This window comes from Anarrhichthys ocellatus, unplaced genomic scaffold (genome assembly GCF_004355925.1).
Source record: "Anarrhichthys ocellatus isolate YVR2014 unplaced genomic scaffold, GSC_Weel_1.0 scaffold4, whole genome shotgun sequence".
NCBI lineage: Eukaryota > Metazoa > Chordata > Actinopteri > Perciformes > Anarhichadidae > Anarrhichthys > Anarrhichthys ocellatus.
In genome coordinates, this window is record NW_022280034.1 from 10,350,631 (window position 1) to 10,372,088 (window position 21,458).

Below are 21,458 nucleotides of genomic sequence, written 5' to 3' on the forward strand. Positions count from 1 at the left end.
CCCCCCCCCCCCCCCCCCCCCCCCCGAAAAAAAACAAGAAATCAGCTCTATAATAACGAGGGTAACCTGAATAAACTTAGCCTGCAGTCTGTCTCTTCAGTTGGGAATGACAAATATTATCTCAGGCTAATATGAATAACATCACAGTTTTACACAGAAGTTGTTATTTGTTATCGTGGGCTCTTTAAAGCCCACCTACCTTGAGCGAGAGCGTTGAAGATTTTCGAGGATTTCTATTGGACAGTTAACACACGGCCTCCGTTGTGGGCGCGTGTGATTGGTCGAGGCTGCTGTCACTCACTACTCCACTCTCTCCTGAGCACCTCCCCGGTTGTACGGCCCAAACGAGGATTTTCACGAAAACAATCAACCGCAGACTTGGTACCAGTGGCAGCGGGAACGGTGCTACGACGAACGGGACCCGACGTAACGGATCCAACGGTGTGACAGCCGAGTGGATGGCGTGCGTAAAGTTGGATAACGGTGTTCGGCCTTGACGAGAGACGTTAGACGCGTTCAATAGATTTCACGGCAATGCATGCGGTGTCACTTGTTCTGCAGAAAGACGGAGAGAGAGCGGCCAAAGTGGAGTCGCTCCCTCGGTAGAGCCGCCCGATGGAGGCTGACGGGACAGTGAGCTCGAGGCCCGGAATGTCACCTGTGAAACGTCAACAGCTCGTCGGGGGACGTCTTTAAGGGACAGACCGCGCACACCTGTCCGCGCTTTCGACTACTCACCTGACAACTTCTTAGTACGCCTGCACACAGAAAACAAAAGTTAGCAGGTCAGCGTTAGCTGCGGGAGGCGACCCCCTCAGGCAAGATGGCTATCATAGATGTCACTTAACGGGAGGTTTGACTTCTGCCTCAGGTAACACGGGACAGGTGAACAACACGCTATTTCCTATTTCATGGACTTCAAGCTTCTTTCTTAGAAAGTTGTCCTGTGATATTTCACCAGCAGCAAGTTGACTTTGTGTTGCGATCATTTAGCGTTTTTTTTTTGTTTTTTTTGTTTTTCAAACCAGAACTTTTTGGTATTTTTGTTTTATTTTTTTTTGTCTCATCAAGTGTCGCCTTCTCCGTCAGTCATGTCATTCAAAGACAATCCTTGTCGGAAGTTTCAAGCCAACATATTCAACAAGAGTAAATGCCAGAACTGCTTCAAGCCCAGAGAATCCCATTTGCTGAACGATGAAGACTTAAATCAGGTGAACTAATGTTTTCATTTCTAACATTGAATATTCCACTAATGTCGTCTTTGTAACCTTAACCTATATTAATGGAGAAGTGAAAGCCTGTTTTTTACTTGTCCGCTTGATGTGCACATGTCAAACTGTTTGTCATGTGTCAATAGCCCATGAAGGGCAAAGGTTAGGCTAATTGGACATAATTAGTTTCCAGCCCAAGGGCATATATTGCCCATAATTCATGCAGATATAGGCCTCCACCTTGCTGCATTCCTTACAGCAAAGTAAGCTCCTGTTGAGTCATTTGGGTTACAGTTCTATCTGTGAAATCTTTTTTTTATTTGCTATAATGTCCCATGCTACAACTCTTCCTTATTCTTTGCCACACTGCTGTCAAGTTAAGTCCTAAATGAATTGGAGTGTTGGTGCCTGTCAAAAATCATGCTGCTATGTTACATTACCATATTCACAAATAAAGATGTTCCAATGATGCTTCCTACTGGACTGCGTTGTTGACAGTGTGACATCAGGGCACACTGAACTCTGTTGGCCTCTATCGTGATCACTCCTTCGGGTAAGCTGTTTAACGGGACAGGTTAAGAGTCGCCGATATCTAGTCCGTTTATTATGAATGGCACCTCTGTGACCGATGCTTCTTCTGTTGGTAATGTCTTCAACGCGGCTGGGTGAGGAGGAAGATAACACCGAACTGACATTGTGCACATTTTCCTGTAATTTCCCTCCGTCGTGACCGATGGCTCCTCTGCTGGAATGGAAATCCTCTTGAGGTTATTTATTCTTCTCTGTGGAATTTCTGACCCACTGGCTATGAATCTCATTCCTTTTGATGACTGCACCCAGTGAAAGGTTAACATCGGTGGTCAGAGGCTAGAGACCCGGGGGCAGGCTGGCCTTGTTGTTCATTGTGCTGAGTCGTACTACGAGAACATACTGAGGGCCAGCGAATCTATTTCAATCCAGAACTGTTTTTCCGTTCCATTTAATTTGCTGTCCCACCAATTCATTTATGATGTGGGGTAATAAGATGTTGGTTGGGGGGGGGGGGGGGCTCATTGCAAAATGAAAACACGCAAACGCACTCAAATGGCTCCGTTTATCCACTGAATCGGTGAAGGGTAAAAAATGGCCCAGATTCATCTCGTCTGTTTCTCTCTCACGGGACGACTTGCCGTTTGTGCTGCTGTCAGGTCATGTGAGGAGAGATGGGACGCTCGGTCTAAGTGTTCCTCCTTCGGCTTTAGACTAAAGCCAGGAGCAAGCTAGTGTCCCGGTGTTGGTGTGATTCCCTCTCAACACTTCTTTCCAACTGTTCCTTCCTGCAGCCACGTTATCAAATAACGTATCTAAGGTGCTTTTCCTATGTGTCACTTCTTTCAAAAGTTGGATATTGTTTCCAGTGCAAGTCTGCCCAAACGCTTCACTGTCCAGGGTTACAGCTGGACTTCTGATTGAAAATTCTTATTATGTCATTTTGTTTACAAAATCGCTGAGCTGAGAAATATGCCGTACCTCCTGTAATCAAAGCAAAACCCGATTTTAGTGGATTATATTTGGCTTTACATGGGGATGAAGTTATGACTGTAATCAAAACCACTGATAGAGGGACACCGGCTTTAAATGTCAGAGCTTTTACACTTGATTCGTTGGCTGTTTTGTGCCGCAGACTTGGGAATGCTGTTGGATTGCGTAAGGGACTTAATTTCTTAAGCTCTTGACGTGTCGGTAAGATTTGAGTGCAAACATATTTAGTAAAGATGTGTGCTCCTGTACACACAACCTTGCAGTGGTTATGCAGAACTTTTTTTTTTTGGCTCAGCAAACAAATGCTGACTACTAGTATGGCTAGAGTTCAAGTGCGTACCAGAACGATTTAAGAGAGACTGCCCGGCCAACTTGCATTTCTCAGTGCGAGATTTGAATTGCAAATCTGCAGCCACAAAAGCTCTCGGGCTCTGTGCTGCTTCTCTCCACTGTTTCTCATCCACTGTTTTTCTTGCTAACTTCTGCCTCTTGCCGCCCCCCCCCTCCACCCACCCGTCCACCCACTTAGAGGATCAGAGGGAAAATCATGTGTGCTAGCCTTTCCTTTTTTTTTCCCAGGGCAGCATGGTGCTCTGGAATACAGCCAGCTGGAGAATGTAGCCTGCAGTCAACTCAAGGCAGCAAAGTGACTAATGCACACCTTCCTGGGGTTGAGCTAAAATGTGTGTGTGTGTGTCCTTGTAATCCTGGCTGACATTGGGACACAGTTTGAAACTAGCGACTCGCCTCCAGTTATATCGACAGTGAATTCAAATGTGCACAATTGAACCGTCAATCGGTATGTTAACGTGCCTGTTCAAGTGTTTGCTTTCAAGACTGTAATTGTGTTTTCCTTCACCAGGCCAAGCCTATATATGGAGGATGGTTGCTGCTGGCACCAGAGGGGACAAATTTTGACAATCCCTTACACAGATCTCGGGTAAGTGGTTCCTTTGCTCGACTCGAAATTGGTTCTGTTCAGAACAGAGCATAGTTTTGTCTCTTCAACTCTTTTTGACTCTATTTGACCCATTGTCTGTAGCTTCTGCTCAAACCAAGAGTGAGTTGAGAAACTAGTCCTTCCTTTATAATTTAGTTTCCCATGTGACATCTGACAAACAGGAGGTCTGGTTATTGTGGCTCCTGTAGCTGTTTCATGGATTCAGCAGCTTCCTGTGGGAGGCTTGGCCCTCTATCAGAAGAAGTCCCATTCTCCAGCAATAATGAGCCCAATATTGACTTTATTTCACGAGTCCTGCTCCCCTAACACCATGTAATAGGAGACTTGCTCTGTTGCACCGCTTCCTTTATCAGCTCTCAGATTATACTGTGGTGGTACATCCCAAAGAGGAGTAGAGAGAATGTGGGGGAGGAGAAGGAAAAGTCCCAGTTCTCACAGCCACACTGATGGCTTCCATATGTTGGTTTTTTTGGGGGAAAAGCACCTCCGGATCCTTCAACTCAACTACTGTCAACAGACCGCCGCTGATGTGTTCGGCCTATTCTTACAATCATCTTTTCCCCGCCGATGTATAATTGGTGGCCTGTAGTGCTGAGGTGTGCAGGCTGTGTCATTTCGACTGACCAACAAACAAATAACAGAGAAAAAAGTGCTGACTTGTTGGATGAGTCATGTTTTAGGACCACTTTAGTCTGACAGGATGCTGGTCTGCGGTTGTATTTTGCCTAACGACACCGTAAGCCACTTATCTATCACCTTTTTAATGGATATGACTGAAGTGTCCCCTTTAACATCAACTGTGAAGCTTATCAGCACCCCTATCGAGACCTTCCGATGCCTTTTAGGTTACAAAGCACCGCTCAATATTTCATGGATTGGGCTCTGTTGGAATTGGAGCCCAGGATATTTAACACTGAGACAAAACGGTGCATTAAGGAAGGAGGGGGGCGGGGGCAGCGCATCAAGCCAATGAGTAAAAGAGATCAACGTGAACTGTCACCATATCATTTGCTCAAATATTGGCAGAATTAACGATGTAAAAAACTATGATCGGCTTCGTCTTCCCCAGTAGGCTGAGGTCCATTAACATTAACATGTGTTTTAAGCAAACGCTGACGTGAAACTGTCTGATATCATCTTTTTAAAGTTATGTGCATTTTACATGTATATCCTGTAAGACGAATTCATTCAGCGGTGACATTGAAAAACAGGGGTTTTACTATTTCTGTCTCTTTTTCTTTATATATTTCTTCATGAAGAAAAAATGATCTTGATTTGCCGCCAGCTTGAAAACCTTTTTGAAGTTGTGATGTAGTAGAAAATGTGCCAAGGACTGGGACGCTACTGCACGGCAGCTGTTTCCAAAAGCTTGCTAGCCCTTGTGTATTTATGGGTTGTATGTGTATGCAGTTCAGTCTAGTGGCAAAGATTCAAGATTCTGATTGCATCATGGACAGATTCATTTACAGATGCAGTAATAAAAATCTGCCTCTTATAAACCTAACATCTGTCCACACTTCTAACAGTAGCTGCTTTGTTAAACTGCCATAGCTAAAAGTGGCTCATGTAAAATATAATACAGCTTTCAGAACCCAATGTTTTTCACATGTGGCTTTGTTCTTTACAACATGCTGATGTGGCTCACTTCTGGGATTGTTATGATGTCAGTAATTCAAAAATGTCTTCTTTTTTTTTTTATGCAGAAATGGCAGAGGAGGTTCTTCATTCTTTACGAGCACGGCTTACTGCGCTATGCCCTGGACGAAATGGTGAGTAAAAACTTTCCTCCTAATAGTTTTTCCAATAGTTATCCAATAAAGGGCCTGCTCTCTTTTCAGTTCAGGCCCTGACCACTACGTGATTATCTACAGTAGGTTTTTACTGTGGCTTGATTTATTATAATATACATCCCATGACAGTGAAGTGTTAAGTACCTTTTGACTCGAGCAGAGAGGCTGATGGGGGATTTTATGCTTGTTCATTTTTTTAAAATTATAAACTGAGGTTCTCTCAGTGAAAGCTTTTCACACGAGGACGTTTCAGAGGAATACCTGGAGGATGTGATGCGCTCACTGCCACTCGACCAGGCAGTCGCCTCACTCTTAACATTAGCACTCTTCTCATCCGACAGACTCATTTGTGAACGTGTTAAACACTAAGCTAACTAGCGCAGCGGTGTCAAAGGGAATGCAGTGACAGCATATGGGGAAAGTCATGTGACGAGCTGTGTGTGTTGGTTTCAGTGGCTAACAGGCTTATTGTGCAAGAGCCTCATGGTACCTTCCTGTTCTGAATATAAAGAAATAAGTTAAAAAACAACTCAATCCCAGGAATACTGATGTCTTTAGTGATCTGTATTGTTGTCAGCTGTTGGATATCTATCAGTAATTCTAAAAATTAAAATGTAGACTGCCTGTGTTTGTAGGTCACTTGTGTGAATACTATAGTTTGTGGGTTCTATATGCACTGCAGCACGTGGGCACGCTGAATATTGATTGGCCCAAAGCAGCACTCCACAGTTTTTCTTTTTTTTTTGTGTGGATGTGCTTTGAAAAGAGGTGAAAGCAGAAGTAGTTGAAACAGCACTTGCTTTGTTGCTTCTGACCCTTTCATACTGTATGTGGCATTCTCTGGCAGAGGAGCGATGTGCTGGGAGGCTTTATGTAACAGAAGCAGCAGGAGCTGTGATGCTGTGTAGATTGTTCTTCTTCGGTACTGTGCCCTTCAGGGTCATTTCTTTCCCCCTATAGAAATCCGCTACATGTTGAGTGGAAAAGGCTATTTGCATAGTGCATCCAAGTTTTTCTTTTTTTTCTTAAACCAAGGTTCTCCTTGTACTAAACATGTCAAAAAAAAGTTTGGCCTAAATGTCAAACTCTATCCAATAAATTGCATTTGTGTGTTTACTGGAAGAGACAAAGGAAAGAGGCGGATGTGCTGTTTCCATTCATCGTTCTCTCTCTCGATGTCACTCTTCATTTTTTCATCTCCGCTCTGAATGAAGGATCAAAAGGAGAAGAGGGGGGTAGCAAGGGTCTCGAGCTGGAAAATATCAAGTGACACTAAATATAGAACCTCACTTGTCACACAAAACTCATTAGAATAATTGCTCAGTGTTGAATAATCGGCTGCACAAACTTGGCTAATTTGCGATCCGGCTCTTGTTTTCTGTGGACAAAAGAGGTAAAAATTTTAGAATCTGATCGGCATTGTAGGATTTCATAAAATACAGTTTAATGCCATGTTCACTTTTATAGACGGTGAAGGTAATGACGTAAAATACATATAGTGGCAAAACGTGGTCTGAATCTAAAGAAATATTAATAACACCAGAGCAGTTTGAGTGTGTGACTTTTTACTGGTGATCAAATCCAAGTAGCCAGTATTGTTTTGCCTTTTTAGAAGTAATCTCAGCTTAGCTATTATTGCAACATTGTGTTTGTGCAGTGATGCCAAAATTCAATACTTTATTGCACCATTGATGTGCAGTAGGGTATTTGCCCATACTGGATGATGGGTATGGTTTTGAAATTTGACACACAGCTATAAGGTATGCAGTAGTATGCATATAACATGCGGTTACAATGTTCAGTGCAAAATGTTTCCGATTGCTACGATCAACATTAAATACAAGAGACTGACACTAAGATCAGTTTAAATGCTGTGTTGTTAATGACATCAGGTCAAATCTAAAGACTGCCGGCTTTCTCCAGTACAACGTTGCTCCAGACCACATCAGAGCCCCCATCTGAGAGCACTGGTTGGGGTTGTAGATGAGGAGGTGCCCCTCCGGCTCTAACCAAACCCAGATGGAGTGCGGTCCCAACCTACAGGATGTGGCACAGCTCTGGGGGAAAGGAATGGGTTAGCAGAGGCCTGGGAGGGATCACAGTTTTTAAAGCCATCGATTTGGGGTTGACCACCTATACAGTGAACACCCAACACGACGCACCACTGCCATCATCTTATGCTCAGAGCCGCTGTGGCTTTGCGGAGCCGTCGGTGAAAGTGTAGCGTCAGTATGAGCAAGATGAAGAGGGGAAAAAGTGCTCCGATTGGAAGGATGGAGAGGGTGAATAGCCGAAAATGTTGGCCAGGATAGATCATGTGCTGCCATGCAAGCCTTAATGTGTTAGTGCAGCTCTCAGCGATCGTTCTTGGCGTAGCACTCCGAAGACGTGAGTGGACACTGTGTCCAAGACTGAATTCTAGCACTTTACATTTTATTAGCTGCAAACGTGGAACTGAGATAACTGTACTCACAAAGCCCACTGTCGATTCAGCCTCCAGTGTTCGCCGAGTGTACAAGCTAGATTCTCCCCGAGCAAACCAACGCAGTTATTTCAGGGGAGCGTTGCCAAGGCGACATGTTTTGTCCCTTTTGTCCAGCAACCGTCTACCATGGCGTGTGTAACATGGGAGAGAGTTATTCTCTGTTCTGTGGAGAGCTCTGTGGCTGTCTCTGTCCCAACTGAAGGGGATACAGGACGGAACACTCTGGAAGCAAAGCATGAGTGTGTGGGCTGAGGTTCTCTCTAGTCATGTGGTGAGCAAGCCTTTCTAGGTTTAAGTGTAGAAAAACATCAGACACTGTTTAGAAACTAATGTGCAAGGCTGTATCGGACAGAGTTGTAGTTTGTGCTGTGTGTGTGTGTGTGTGTGTGTGTGTGTGTGTGTGTGTGTGTACTCAATGCACCTGGGCCCGATGGGGGTTTGACTGCAGTCTGTCAGCAACAGGTTTTGCAAGGTTTGAAGAAAAAAAAAAACCCCTCCGCTTTAGCCGTCTGGAGTTAACACTGTTGAGAGAAAGAGGTCTTATAATCACTCAGAGGTGAGGTAAAGAAACATGAACAGAGACCGCCCAAACACAACTGTGCGAATACGCTGTTCAAGGTGTTTAAGTGATGTGAGAAACACGCCATACACACACAAAGCCATTATCGCCTCGTGGTGAGGGCTGGTAGGTGGGTGTAAAGAACTCTCCAGCCTCAACAAAGCCACGCGAGTTCAAATGATCAACACCTACACTCTAATAACGGCTTTGCTAATGTGGTCCTGAATATCCCACACAACACCCAGCTGCCACTGACCTCGCATTGACCTAATTGTAACCTTTTCGGACTGACGCACTCGCACACCCCCCTCATTATATGATCTGGGATGAAATAGTTGTCTTTGCAATGTCTCAATCTCTGTTGCAGCCTCAGTTTTTTTCATTTTGCTCTGAAACTATGTTATGACGATGTACAATATTTCCTCACTTTATTTGGAGGCCATTGGAGAAGACGTTGCACCTTGTGTTCTGATACCTCAATTGTTTTTTATCACCGATTGAACATGCACAGTACACCTGCAAATACGATGAGTTGCACTGCACAAAAGGCCCATTCAGAGGCTCTTGAATCGCATTTGCCTTTAGAATGTATTGACTGCAGTTGACTGTCTGTTCCACAGCCATATCCCTCGTTATTCCAAGGAGAACGTGATGTTCTCATGACATTTCAGCTGTTGAAGTCATTCTCATTTCATCTTAACTCAATTAATTTCCAGTGTTTACTGGATTTGTAAGAGTGGACCCCTGCCCCACAGCACAGTCCAGGAACTGAGTGTTTCGACAAACTTCCCTCCGTTTCCCACACATATTTGTGCGTTCTTTTAACCTGAGGCACACTATTCTGTTCCCTCTCTCCTGCATCTTTCAGACACGAGCACATACAACCGCTGAGCAAGGTTTGCCCTCAAACTTGTAAGACATTTTGACGTGCTGAAACATGCATAAACTGGGCTATTTTTAACCAATTTTGAGGAGCTTTTGTTGGTTTGGGTATGACGATAGCTTTCTAGGGAATGGATGAGTGGGTAGGGCCTCTGAGCTGTGTTGTTGCCTTCAGGCACTCTATGCAGGGAATAAGTGGAGGCTGACTAACCCGTCCCATCAAATTAGGGATACTTATAGGGGAGCTCCAGTCTTCCACTCGCAGCAAGGCATGGGAAACAGAGTGGAGAGGGGAGCTAAGGCTGCCTGCGGTACACAAGTTTGTGTTACAGTACAAGATGGATAGATGGATGCTTTAGGGTTGAAAGGCGGATTGGAGAGAGAAGCAGATGATTCAGAGGGAAAAGGGTAAATGGGTTGTCGGTCACAGCTCGTGTTGATAAGGCGGTGTAATCCCTCCATATTGGATCATTGTAGTTTGTTTACAGAGTGTGGGTCCTGGGTGAGGCGTGTGTTGGTTTTGTAGAGATATGGTGCGTGAGAGTCTTCTTTAACCCCTGCCCTTCCTTCCCCATGGTTCCAGTAGGAACTGATCTGCTGGAATGTAAACAGCCATGGATTACAGTGGGGTCACTGTTCCCATCGCACAAAGCCACAAAACCATGGGAACAGCCATTCATACAGCTTGTAATCATCAGGGTCTCCGACACTGTAACGGCCAATCCAAAAAAACTGTCATCCAGTTTACTATATTTACTATATTTACTATATTTAACATTCCCTTGTTTTTGTTTTCATATCCAGAAATAGGGAATGTTTTATCCCAGGACTTCCCGAGCTGTGGGCTGGGGGAGGCTGACCACAATGAGGCTGCAACACACAGGAAGTTATTCTCCCCAGTTTTGTTTTTCAACCACTGTGCAGGTATCACGGCCAACCAGTAAGAGGTGAATGTGCATCTACAGATTCGATATCTGAGCGTCATCGTTGAATATCTTTTCTTGTAGAATGTAATTGTTAACACCGATGTTCTCACGAGTTTATCAACCAGTGGGTAAATATCCATAACATGGCTTCCCTAATGTCAAGGCAACTTGGCAAGGTCTTCTCTAGTGCTGACCGGTATATCGTGTTTTAATCGTCAGAACGATATGTGACGCAAAAGACGGCGTGAAACACGATGAATAAGCAAATAACCGAAACCCTGTATTCAACGGGCCCGGGGGCTAAAGACCGTAGTACTTATTATCACACTGCAGCCCCTGCTCTGTGTTGGGGCTGTGGAGGAGCTTTACACACACACACACACACACACACACACACACACACACACACACACACACCCATGTCAGTGAGCAGCAGATCATAGAGGCTGCAGTGGAGATAGTGAAGTGAACCAGGTCAATTCAAGATCAACTGTTACTCAAGTTGACAACAGCTACGCTTGTTACTGTAAGTGATTGCAATAAAATGTTCACAAGTGAAAGTCAATCATTTATAGATACACCTGTATTTAGTGTACACCCGGGATTCTATTGTGGAATGGATGGAGTGAAGCGGTGACGCGCTGTTGTTGACAAAGTTGGAGTAATGAAGGTGTTGCCGTCTTGGTGCGGACTAGTGAACCTCTGTTATCACAGGGACGACTGCGGACAGGATGAATCACTTCTCATGACTCATGTCTGTGTTCTATATTCTTTATAAACGTCACTCAGGAATATCATTTCGTCTATTGACATTTTAGATTGGTTTAAAGTGAGATATTATAGAGTTGATATAGTGACTTTGCTTTTATTAATGTTGCTGCTGTAGCAACATTTAGTTGTTTTTAAAATATTGAATTCTAAGAAGCAGGCCTACATAGGGTCTAATATGCACATTTCAATATTTGTTTATTTATAGCAAGGCATATCTATATCATAATATTGAACAATGTTATTGCACATCGCAGATTTTTCTTCACATCGTGCAGGCCTAGTTTTGTCGACTCAAACCAAGCACCATGTGTTTCAGCCACAGTCTCCCCGTCAGATCCAAGCCGAGAAGTCTACCGTACTCTGTTCTCATGAGAGCCGATTGACCCGACACGGACACAACACACTTACAGACTGCAGCGTCTACAGATATCAGGCCAGAAGCCATTTGGTAGTCTGTGATGCATCGTACAGCCCTGCTTAAGCAGAGGGGCTTTGCTGTCCTCCAAGTGACCCAACATGCAGGTCCCCTTTCCAACTGAGTGCGTTGCTTTCTGAAGAGACACGGCTTTACCATTACCAGGACAGTATGATTAAGCTGAAGACAATGAAAGGGCTCAGTTTTACTTTTCACTTGATCTACGACCAATCAGGCTCTCTGTCGGCCTTTTCCTTCCGACTTTCCAGTGCCTTGTCTGTGCTCTTCAGTTTTTGCTTTGGCTTTAGCACTACACTGTTCCGGATGTGGCCAAGATAAAAAAAAAATCTTATCTCCTGAACTTCACTGTTTGAACACTTCAACTCTTTACAGTAACCCCGTCTGGCTCAGGACAAAGTCTGGTCTCTAAACGCTCCTGTTTAAACTCCTGAGTTTGGCCTGGTGTTAGCCACTAATCTACATGGCACTACTTACTTTTATTGTCTTTTATCTTTAATAGTGTCATTTAAAGCTATTTGTGCTATTAGTGTACAGACACACATGGAGAGCTGCCCTGAAATAAGACCTCAGCTGATTTGAAACTAAAGTTAATTGTGGTTATGGTCTTGTTCTAATGTTTCATGCTTTCCAACTGACCTCCCCCTTACCCACTCCCATTCTTGTGTTCGTGTGTGTGTGTTTGTGTGTGTGTGTGTGTGTGTGTGTGTGTTCGTTCGTGTGTTCCACAGCCAAAAGACCCAATGAGTCTAAAAATAATGGCTTCAAATTACAGTCAATAAAACAATGATGTTCTCCAGTATGCCCTCTCAAACACACAGAAAAGGGGGACAAGCTGCCCCTCTTTGATTGGATGAGCAGAAAGTGCTCATGGGACTGAATTCATTGACCTGGAAATGCATAGACAAATTGGTGCAAGTCGGACCATATCAATAAGAAGTCATACATCTTCTCTTATCATATCAGAAATGTATCATTTTAGTTCATTTTATTCGTCATTATATTTTATTATGAGGTTCTTTAAGCTTTAACTAATGTAGGCTGGGAGCAAGTGGCGACAGTCCTTGTGTTCAACTCAGTGGTCTATTATTATATTGGTGCTCACTGTTGCGTGAGCCTGTGGACAGGATAATTTAACACAGGGCACTAGGTCTATCAGCACCAGAGTGAAATAGTATTATATTGCTCATGGCAAATGGTTTCTCATAAAGTATCAGTTTTCTATTGATGTAGGATTCCAGTTGATGGAGAACTCTCTTTTAACTTTTTCTTGTGGAAAACGATTGCCATGTTGGGTTGAGCACAAGGCTAGATGGCGGTCCATGGTGAGAAAACCTTTTTTTCCAGGATGTCTTTTTACCGTCCTCTTTGTACCCTCCTTCATTTTCTTGTTCTTTTTAATGATTTCCAGCTATTCATTATCCAGAGAAAGGCTGGCTCCAGGAGGCTTTGGCTAAACCAGTGTCCACTCCACTCGCTCGGTCCCCACTTTTACTTTCCCATTACTCATGATTCACTATTCCTTCCTTTCGCCTCCTCACTCTCTCTTATTATGCCACTCTCTTGCATCTCTGTCTTTCATTCCAGCTCTCTCCGGCCAGTAAACCATTTGTGTTGGAGAGAGCAGCCAGCTGTATTGTGTAACTTCTCTCTCCCAAACCCTCCCTTGTCTATGAAGCCAAACATGGCCGGCCTGACTGACTGCGCGCTCAGTTTGTTCTAAACACTAGAGCAGGACACTGACAAAAGGTTTCATTTAAAGCATCAGGCTGAGAGGTTAGCCTGCCCTGAGACGGGCTCTAATAAAACAGTCGGGTAGGTGGGTAGGTGTCTGGATGTGCGATGGTGGGGGGTGTAATGACGCTGAGACACCAGAGAGTGAAAATACTGCTATTGTGAATTACACACTGATGCACACCACTGTAACCCACCTGTATGTTGAGGTCATATCTGGTGTTGAATAACATTTGGCAACACAATTCCTCATGCTCGTGAGCTATAGCTGTGTTACATCACTGCAGTACGACATCTCAGTTGGATGAAGTCCAGTTGTAACCTGGCCCCAGACCAAGTGTCTGATACTGCTGCCTTGTGATGGCTTGCAGTAGCCACAGCTGCAGTTGAATGTCTTTCCGAGTCGCAACAGGTGCAGGTGTATTGGATGACCTTTCACCTCAGCTTGGCGACTCGCTAATCCATCCACCTGTTAAAGTCGGAGCTTTGCAGACTATCTTTTAGACAGAAAGAAAGTGCAACCTTGGAGTTGGGTTTGGTATAGTTCTGCATCTAATGATTATTTTTTTACTGATTAATGTAAGGATTACAGTATATTGATGAATTGCTCTAGCCCTAGTCTGTTGATCAGTCATTTGAATACAATAGCAAGGGTATAGACATATGTAGATAGAAATATTTAATATGCAGATGAAAATATCTCTGGAGTAGAAGAAGCTCTTACTACCATTTCTGGGCCTTATTATTTCATCTTTAGGTCTTGCTTGTAAAATCCCCATAACCTGCAACCGTAAGTATGTTGGCTTATTAATAATTGTTGTCGGCTGAGCCTCTCGCTCTTTAATAACCCACTCCAGCTTCCTCAGGATCAGGCCCAAAATGCCGATTTCCAGCCGCCATGGACTGGCCTACGTCCAGCCTCAGCACCTAATCAGCTTAGTGCTCTCTCCGCCGCGCTTTCTCACAAGAGAAAGAAACAAAAGATGCCCCCTCTATATGAATAAACTCCAGCACTTTGAAATATTAACTACTTAATTAGTAAAAAAAAACTGTAAATTATAAAAACACAAATATGAAATGGGCGACTTGTTGCCATCTTGTTTTTCTTCATCAACTTTAAGCTGTTCTGGCAACATATTGTGTTCAAATAATACATAGACATTGTTGACAAGATTATTATCAGACATGTGCAAAAGTATTAAGATGCCCAAACTAGAATACAAACTGTAAATCTTTTGTTGTGTCTGATGGTTTGTATTCTAAATCTCTCCACGGACATCACTAAACCTCAATGCTTAATATATTGTCTGGTTTAACCATAAATGTGTCGATTACATACAGTACTATATGTACATAATGCATTCAGGTAGTTTGGTTTACGATTAAACGCTTTACCTGCTGTCAGCGCGGTTTTGGGCAGGTTAACTGCTAACTACCGGGCTTGTAGGACGCGGCTCTTCAGTCCTGTGGAAAAACTGCTGGCTCCGAAACCGAGGTATTAGCTGAATTCCCAAAGGAACATTTTCCCTTCCCTTCTGCCTGATGGGCTAATTTGCGTTGACTTGGGCTTTGGCAGATTTGCAGTCATTATCGAAGAGGTAGCGGAAGCCTGACTGCACTCTTTTGTAATGTCTCTTCACACAGTGTCGACTGAGTTGCAGAAACTAGCTTCTTGTTAGTTGTGCTTGATCTTGTATCTTGATCAGAATAGTTTTCATTGGGACCATGCGACTTTACAATTACAACCGCATATGATGGGTGTCTGTTCACCTCGGCCTACTTTCCAAAGTGCTGTGTCAGAGCACCGTGCGGGACGCTGCAGTAATCCAGACACTGCTGTTTTTGGGGCACACTGTGATCTTGGAACGACCGCTTTTTGCAGTGGAGACAAAAAGCTGATCCTAGAGCTGCGACTCTAGGATTTACTGCCCCAGAAGTCAGTGAGTGATGGTACTGTATCGAGAGAAGCATTAAGAAACTTGAAGAGCAGCACCGGTTAATATAATTATTCAGTTGTACCGATAATTGTCCTTGGAGCAGTGGAAGTTGCAGTGAGTTTATATTGGTGATTGGTGTGAATGGATTGTGTTATCCGTGTGTCGTGCATTTGCACATGTGTAAGCCACACTTTACTGCCACCATGGTCCACTGATATTACTGCGATATTTGACAAAACTAAAATGTTTAACATACGAAATTTAGAGATGGCAATTATCTACAAATGTCCTCACTGTTGAGAAAACTGATTTTATAATAGGCAGTTTGAATTGATTCAACTGGATTTAGCCAATTTTGGTTAAATTAAGCAACTATGGCGCTTCGATCATTTCACGCCTATGACAGCGGGACCGTTTAGCCACTACGTAATAATCTGCTTCAAAGCCTGGCACTCTTCCAACTTTCTTGGGGCTTGCTCTCATGTCGTATCATGACTAAAAGTAACTTTTTTGTACATATTAAAATAACTTCTGAAAATTAAAAACATACATTTCAATTCATCAAATGGATTTGGTATCTCGCGCAGCCTTAGTTAGTTAGCACGGACTAAAGTGGAGAGTAAAAACTACAGCCAAGTAGACATAACAGAGGTCGAAGAAAGAAGTTTACACATTTAAACAGTCTTCAATATGAGGAATAAGTGTGCAGAGCAGAAAGAAGCACCTTGACGAATGTTCGATGGAGTTGGATAGCAAAGAAAGGAAAAAGTTACCCATCTGGAAAACCACACATACTCGCAGCAATTCTACTTCGTCTGAGTCTCAACAGCCAACGCAACATGACACAACTCGATGGGAGCACCCGTTTCTGCAGCTGCCCGTCTGCTCTGTCACCACCCAGACACAGACTGATTGTGAGAAATCAGCCAGTATGTGTGTTTTAGTATTATTCATTTGTTAAAATGATATGCGTTACATAAACACAATTGACAACGCTTCAATTACAATTCTGTATGTATAGTAGAAAAAGGAAAATAATGTACTATCGATAAATGGTTTTATTTTGCACCCACTCATGCATTTAATTATTCTGGGCTTGCCACCACTGCTGGTTGCCAAAGCTCTGGTTCACGTAGCTCAAGTACAGCTGCATCTGATTGACCGATCCTAGCCGCTTCTTTGAAAAGAATCCTGCTGTATTTGCCGGAGTAAACGGTTCTACATCCTCTCCCTCCTCGTCTTCCTCCTCCTCTGCATTTGTCGACTGCTGGCCCTCTAACACAGCATTAAACCACCCACTCCCTCTCACCATTCTCCATAAGAGATGCAGCGCTGCTAACCACCCACAGTCCTCTCTGAAATACCTGCTACAAATATGTGTGAAATGCATGGTGTTTGGACTTTTTCCTCCGAATATTGTCTCGATACAGTGCCCTCACAATCGGCCTTCACTGCGGTGCAGATGCCTGTACCGTAGCATTCATTTGAACTTCTTGAAAGCATACCAGTGGAGTGAGGTGTGTCTGAGAATGCCTGGAGGACTGTTGGCCCTGTAACAGAGATGTCAGATATCCACCATATGGTTTAGTCTGATTTTATAGAGCTATATGTTTATCTACAGTACAGGCACGGGTTAGGGTTGGTATTATAAGTGAGGCTATAAGGTAAATACCACATGGGATTGTACTGGCTTAATGTTGTCTCGATATTGGGGTGTAATTATAGGGCCGTGAGGACTCTGGAACTGTGATGATTGTAATCTTGTCCATGACCAATCTGTCAGCTCTAGTTCCTGGCCTGATTGCAATGTATATCTGTGTTTGTATAACTATTGTGGACTTGGGGATAGAGAGAGAGGGCGAGCGAGAGAGAGGGCGAGAGAGAGGTTTGATATTCCTCTTTAGCAAGACTGAAGGTGACTCCATCCGTCTGGCACCTGAGGACATTTCCCCTGCAGCTGGTTTCTTGGGCATGCTCACTGGTATCAAAAATGTGTGTTTACCTCTGTTGTCTGATGTTGCTATGGAAAGATTCATTGCATAATTGCTGTTATCGGTAATGAGCAGAGGATGTTGGACCCTGAAGAGACCTGATTCCAGTCCATGTCCGTGAGTCAGAATGAAGCGGTGCCAGTTCATCAGCTTTCCTTTTGGTTTCCATGTCGTCAGTGATCAAAGTCTAAATGCCTTTGGATGCGGCATGACGAACTTGAGGATCCTGCCGGGACACATCCAAGAGTAATGTAACCTAATGAGCGAAGTTGTAGCTTTTGAATTTGTCACAACCAACGTTGGCAGACAAACTGGCACCTAATACCAAATAACAGATGTTTCTGATCAACTTACAGGTGTTTATAACTACCTTGGGCATTGAGCAATACACGGTGTATTTGGATACTGATACGATATTAATGAGAAAATGAGGCGAATGTAATTTAAAAACAAAAAAGATGAAATATTTGACTCGGCTCACATGATGAAATGCCATTTCATTCCCTCATGCTCCTCTCAACTGAGTCACTTTAGCTGCACTTTTACTTTCCATGACTAAGAAATGAGTCTGTCAAACCCAAAAATGTTGATGGCAGAGGAAGAGAATTTGCTTCTCAACCAAAATTGAGAGTAGATAATCAGCCAGCTGCCAAAAGAAGCAAATATTTCTCCCGCTGTGTCATAAGGGAGAATGGGATGTTTTGCTAAGCTGCGGAATGGCTAAGAGTGGAGGAAGCCAGGAGCGCTAAGGCATGCTAATTACCATCTCCTAAACAGAGTTGTTTCCTAATGAACACTGTCGTAATGAGACACACCATCTGGACAGAGATCACAAGACATATGAATACTATATGGAGAGGAGAGTTGGTACGAAACTATGCAGTGGATCAGTTGTAGTTGCTGAGTGGGTAAACTGGGAATACAGTAGTGTCTCCGTTCACTTGCATTGCATTGAAAAAGAGATTTCATTTTTTTTTATTTGACCACTTAAAAAAATATGAATTATGCTTTTAGATGTGAAGCAAGTTTTCCAATTAATAAATTAAATACTCGTATGTAGATGATGCAAAAATTGAGAATATTTTGATTTGATGTTTGCACAGTTCTGGTGAAGACTAGTGCTGATGTAAAATGTCTTCCTGCCCCTCCACTCATCAATGACTGGCCCAGAGAAACCAAATCTCTGTTTGATTTGTCTCCCTTGAGACTCCATGTCTCCCATCCAGACAGCATTCATATTATTGTCTGAACAACTTCAGCGACTAGAATAAGTTTATGATGGTTTCATAATTTCCTTGCTCTGATCACAAAAGGACATTTGTTTGGGCCTCTTGTCTCTCGGTCATTTCCTTGTTGAGAGTTAACGGGAGGAGTGGCTCTGTGGACTGTGGCGGCTGACAATCCCACATTGTGTGAACTGCTGCAGCCTCACAAAGGGCCCATTGTGGAGAGCGGTGGCCCGGCAAGAGGGGACTGGGTCTAGGCTAGGTGACAGAGAGGTGTGGGTTCCAGGGCCCTGGGTCCGGGGGCTAGGGCCGTGTATTGGTGCTCGGCTGACACTGTGTTTGGGGCAGGGAGGCTGCACACGTGTGAGAGGAGTCCCGTGCTGCTTTTATACATACTGTACTCTGACAAAACCACCCACTTTCTGTAAGCTCTCAAATCTCACTCGCAGGTGAGCAGCTTTGTGAAAATAGGTTTTTAATCAGAGCTGTCAATCTCTGATTTATTTTCAGTGTCCTAGAGAATCTGATGCTGAGATTATAAAACGGTGGGCTTAAGCTGCTTGTACAACTGTTCCCAGAATTTGAAATATTTTGCCATTTATCCTCCTCTGACTCCAGCTCAAGGACAAGCCCCCATGTGTGGTGTACTGTAGATTTGTTTACTCAGACAGATGGCCGAGCAGTTCAAAGTCAGAGTACACCAAACCCTTCTTTTTCTGCTGCGCTGCTGTTCTCCTTGACCACCACTTTGAGACTTGATCTCCCCTTCCTCACCCAAACCTCCTTCCTCTCCACATGTCTGAGAGTGACAGGGCTCTCAGGTCAAGCTGACGCCGGTCTCTCTGTCCAGTCTGAAGCAAGCCTAGGCCCTCGCCCAGCTGTCCCAACGTCTATGTGTCCGTCTGTCTGTCAAGCCCGGCTGTTGCCCTGGCCTCTCACCTTAGTGTCAAGAGCCCTCTGTGATTTAACAGCCATGGCTGAAAAAAAAAAAACGGTTACTTGCTGCCTCCGGTTTTTCTCTTACTTAGTTCAACCAAACTACTATGTTCCAATTTGTTGTGCCAGATTTTGACTGTGCTGTCTGCTACAATATAGACAGTGGTGAGAGAGTCAAGAATGAAAGTGACGTTTAACAGCGATGAAGTAAACAGGGCCTCTCATCTACCCTCTGGGTTGGATTACCACAACCCTTTCACTGTTGACTTCTCTGTCCACATTAGAGGCTTCCAATGCTCCGTTGCTGACAGGCTATGTTATGCTGCACAAATTGGGTCCTTGAGATAGATTTATTAAGGCAATAGCAAACATTGAACAGGATGCCTTTTTAATTTGGTTTCCATCTCTATCTCCTAATATATTCTGATTTTCAAGGGCTGTAATTTATCATCTGTGGCTACTTGGTGCTGGAAACCACTGTGGGCATTTTTGGTGTCTATAATTCTGCCTGTATGTTTAGTGCAGTGAAGGTAGGGCCCAAGAGCAGTTCAAACAGCCACCCATGCCCAGTGTGCTTAGTCATGCAGTACTCATTTACTTTACATTGAACAAATATAAATCCCTCGGTTAACTAGTGCGGCTTCTCCCGTTGCTGGCACGAGTCATTTGGAGATCAGACAAAGCAGAAGTCAGTTTTCTGATCTAGTGATATTCGGGATATGTGTGCAAATATCTACTTTCTGTAAGTACTGTAAGTCAATTTAAGAATGCATCTGCACAAGTACTTTGTATGTAGAAAAGCATCATTTCCAAAAACTGCATGACTAGGCATGACGGGTTAGTTTGGAGTGATGCATTGCAATGGCCTATGAATAGATTATTTTATGTGTTCCAAGTTGAGGTAGCACGCCTCCGTTCGTTGTAAATGAGGCGTGCCGACATACAAAGCCACTGCATGCTTGCATAAACCCGGATGTGAAAACCTTGGGTCACCGTACACAAAGTAGTGTTATTGTGGAAGCCTTGTGGTCACGTTATTTATAACTGACAGATGGCATCCATGTCAGTGTGCATAGTTGGGTTTAGGCATCAGACAGATTAAACTCCAAACCGCTCAGTCTTTTTTTTGTATGCACCTGATTCTAGATGGCAACTCATTCTAGCTCGATCAGATTTCTTTGAACAGCTACTACAAATGCGTCATTATTACTGTGGTGATTCTGGACTTAAGCCTAGACTAAGTGACGACTGTTAACAATAATGTCACGCCGAGGCCATTAATGTTGTGAACGACTACCTAATTTCCCTGTCTGAAATCCCAGTGATTATTGCCAGAGCGATACTTTCCTTTTACAAATGGAGCTAGTGCAGTAAAAAAAAAAAAAAAAAAAACTGCATTTATGATGCAATTACGTAATTATCCTCTTTTTAAATGCTGCGTTCCATCTCGCAAGAAACAAATATATCACATGGAACCCTAACAAGAACATTTTCTTGTGCACAGACTGTGATTATATCAGTGTGTGTGGTTTGCCAGGCTTGGCAGGAAAAATCATTGCTGGGGTGGATCGTGTGAGAAGACGGGACCATGTGGAGGGATATGTGGGCTCGTCTGTTAACGCCACCACGTAACACTCTTATCTATGTGTCTCTGTTGTGTCCTACAGCCCAGCACTCTACCTCAGGGTACAATCAATATGAACCAGTGCTCCGACGTCATCGATGGAGAGTCCAGGACGGGTCAGAAGAACTCTCTTTGCATCCTGACCCCCGACAAAGAGCACTTCATACGGGCTGAGTGTAAAGAAATTATCAACGGGTAAGACGTAATAACCAGGAATGTGATCTGTTAATGTAGGAATTACAAATCTGCTATTATATCTTCATATAGATATGATGTAGAATAATTGCCTCGGATGGGCAATATGGTTTTTGTTGCTCTCTATATTGGTTTGAATGAATAGGGATGACAGAGACTTGGACAAGGGAGAATAGTTGTGAGCAGCTGCTTTTGCTGCTAAAACTGCTCTGCCCTCTGCTGTTTCCTTTGGGTTGTGCTTTTTTCAGAGCCTCGCAATCCCCACTGCAGTGACGG

General features: G+C 43.7%; 1 protein-coding gene across 6 annotated transcripts in view; it reads left to right on the forward strand.

The window, feature by feature from the left end:
• The first annotated feature begins 312 nt into the window (after positions 1-312).
• Positions 313-21,458, forward strand: part of LOC116381047 (myosin phosphatase Rho interacting protein) — a 44,628-nt gene continuing 23,482 nt past the window's right edge. For 5 of the 6 annotated variants that reach the window (XM_031842860.1, XM_031842862.1, XM_031842865.1 and 2 more), the window contains exons 1-4: positions 314-1,211; positions 3,595-3,672; positions 5,397-5,462; positions 21,031-21,182. In XM_031842860.1, coding sequence (XP_031698720.1) covers positions 1,092-1,211; positions 3,595-3,672; positions 5,397-5,462; positions 21,031-21,182 — 416 coding nt within the window. In that variant the 5' untranslated portion in view covers positions 314-1,091. Of the gene's footprint in view, positions 1,212-3,594; positions 3,673-5,396; positions 5,463-21,030; positions 21,183-21,458 lie in introns of all 6 variants that reach the window. The other variant, XM_031842864.1, reaches the window with a different exon arrangement.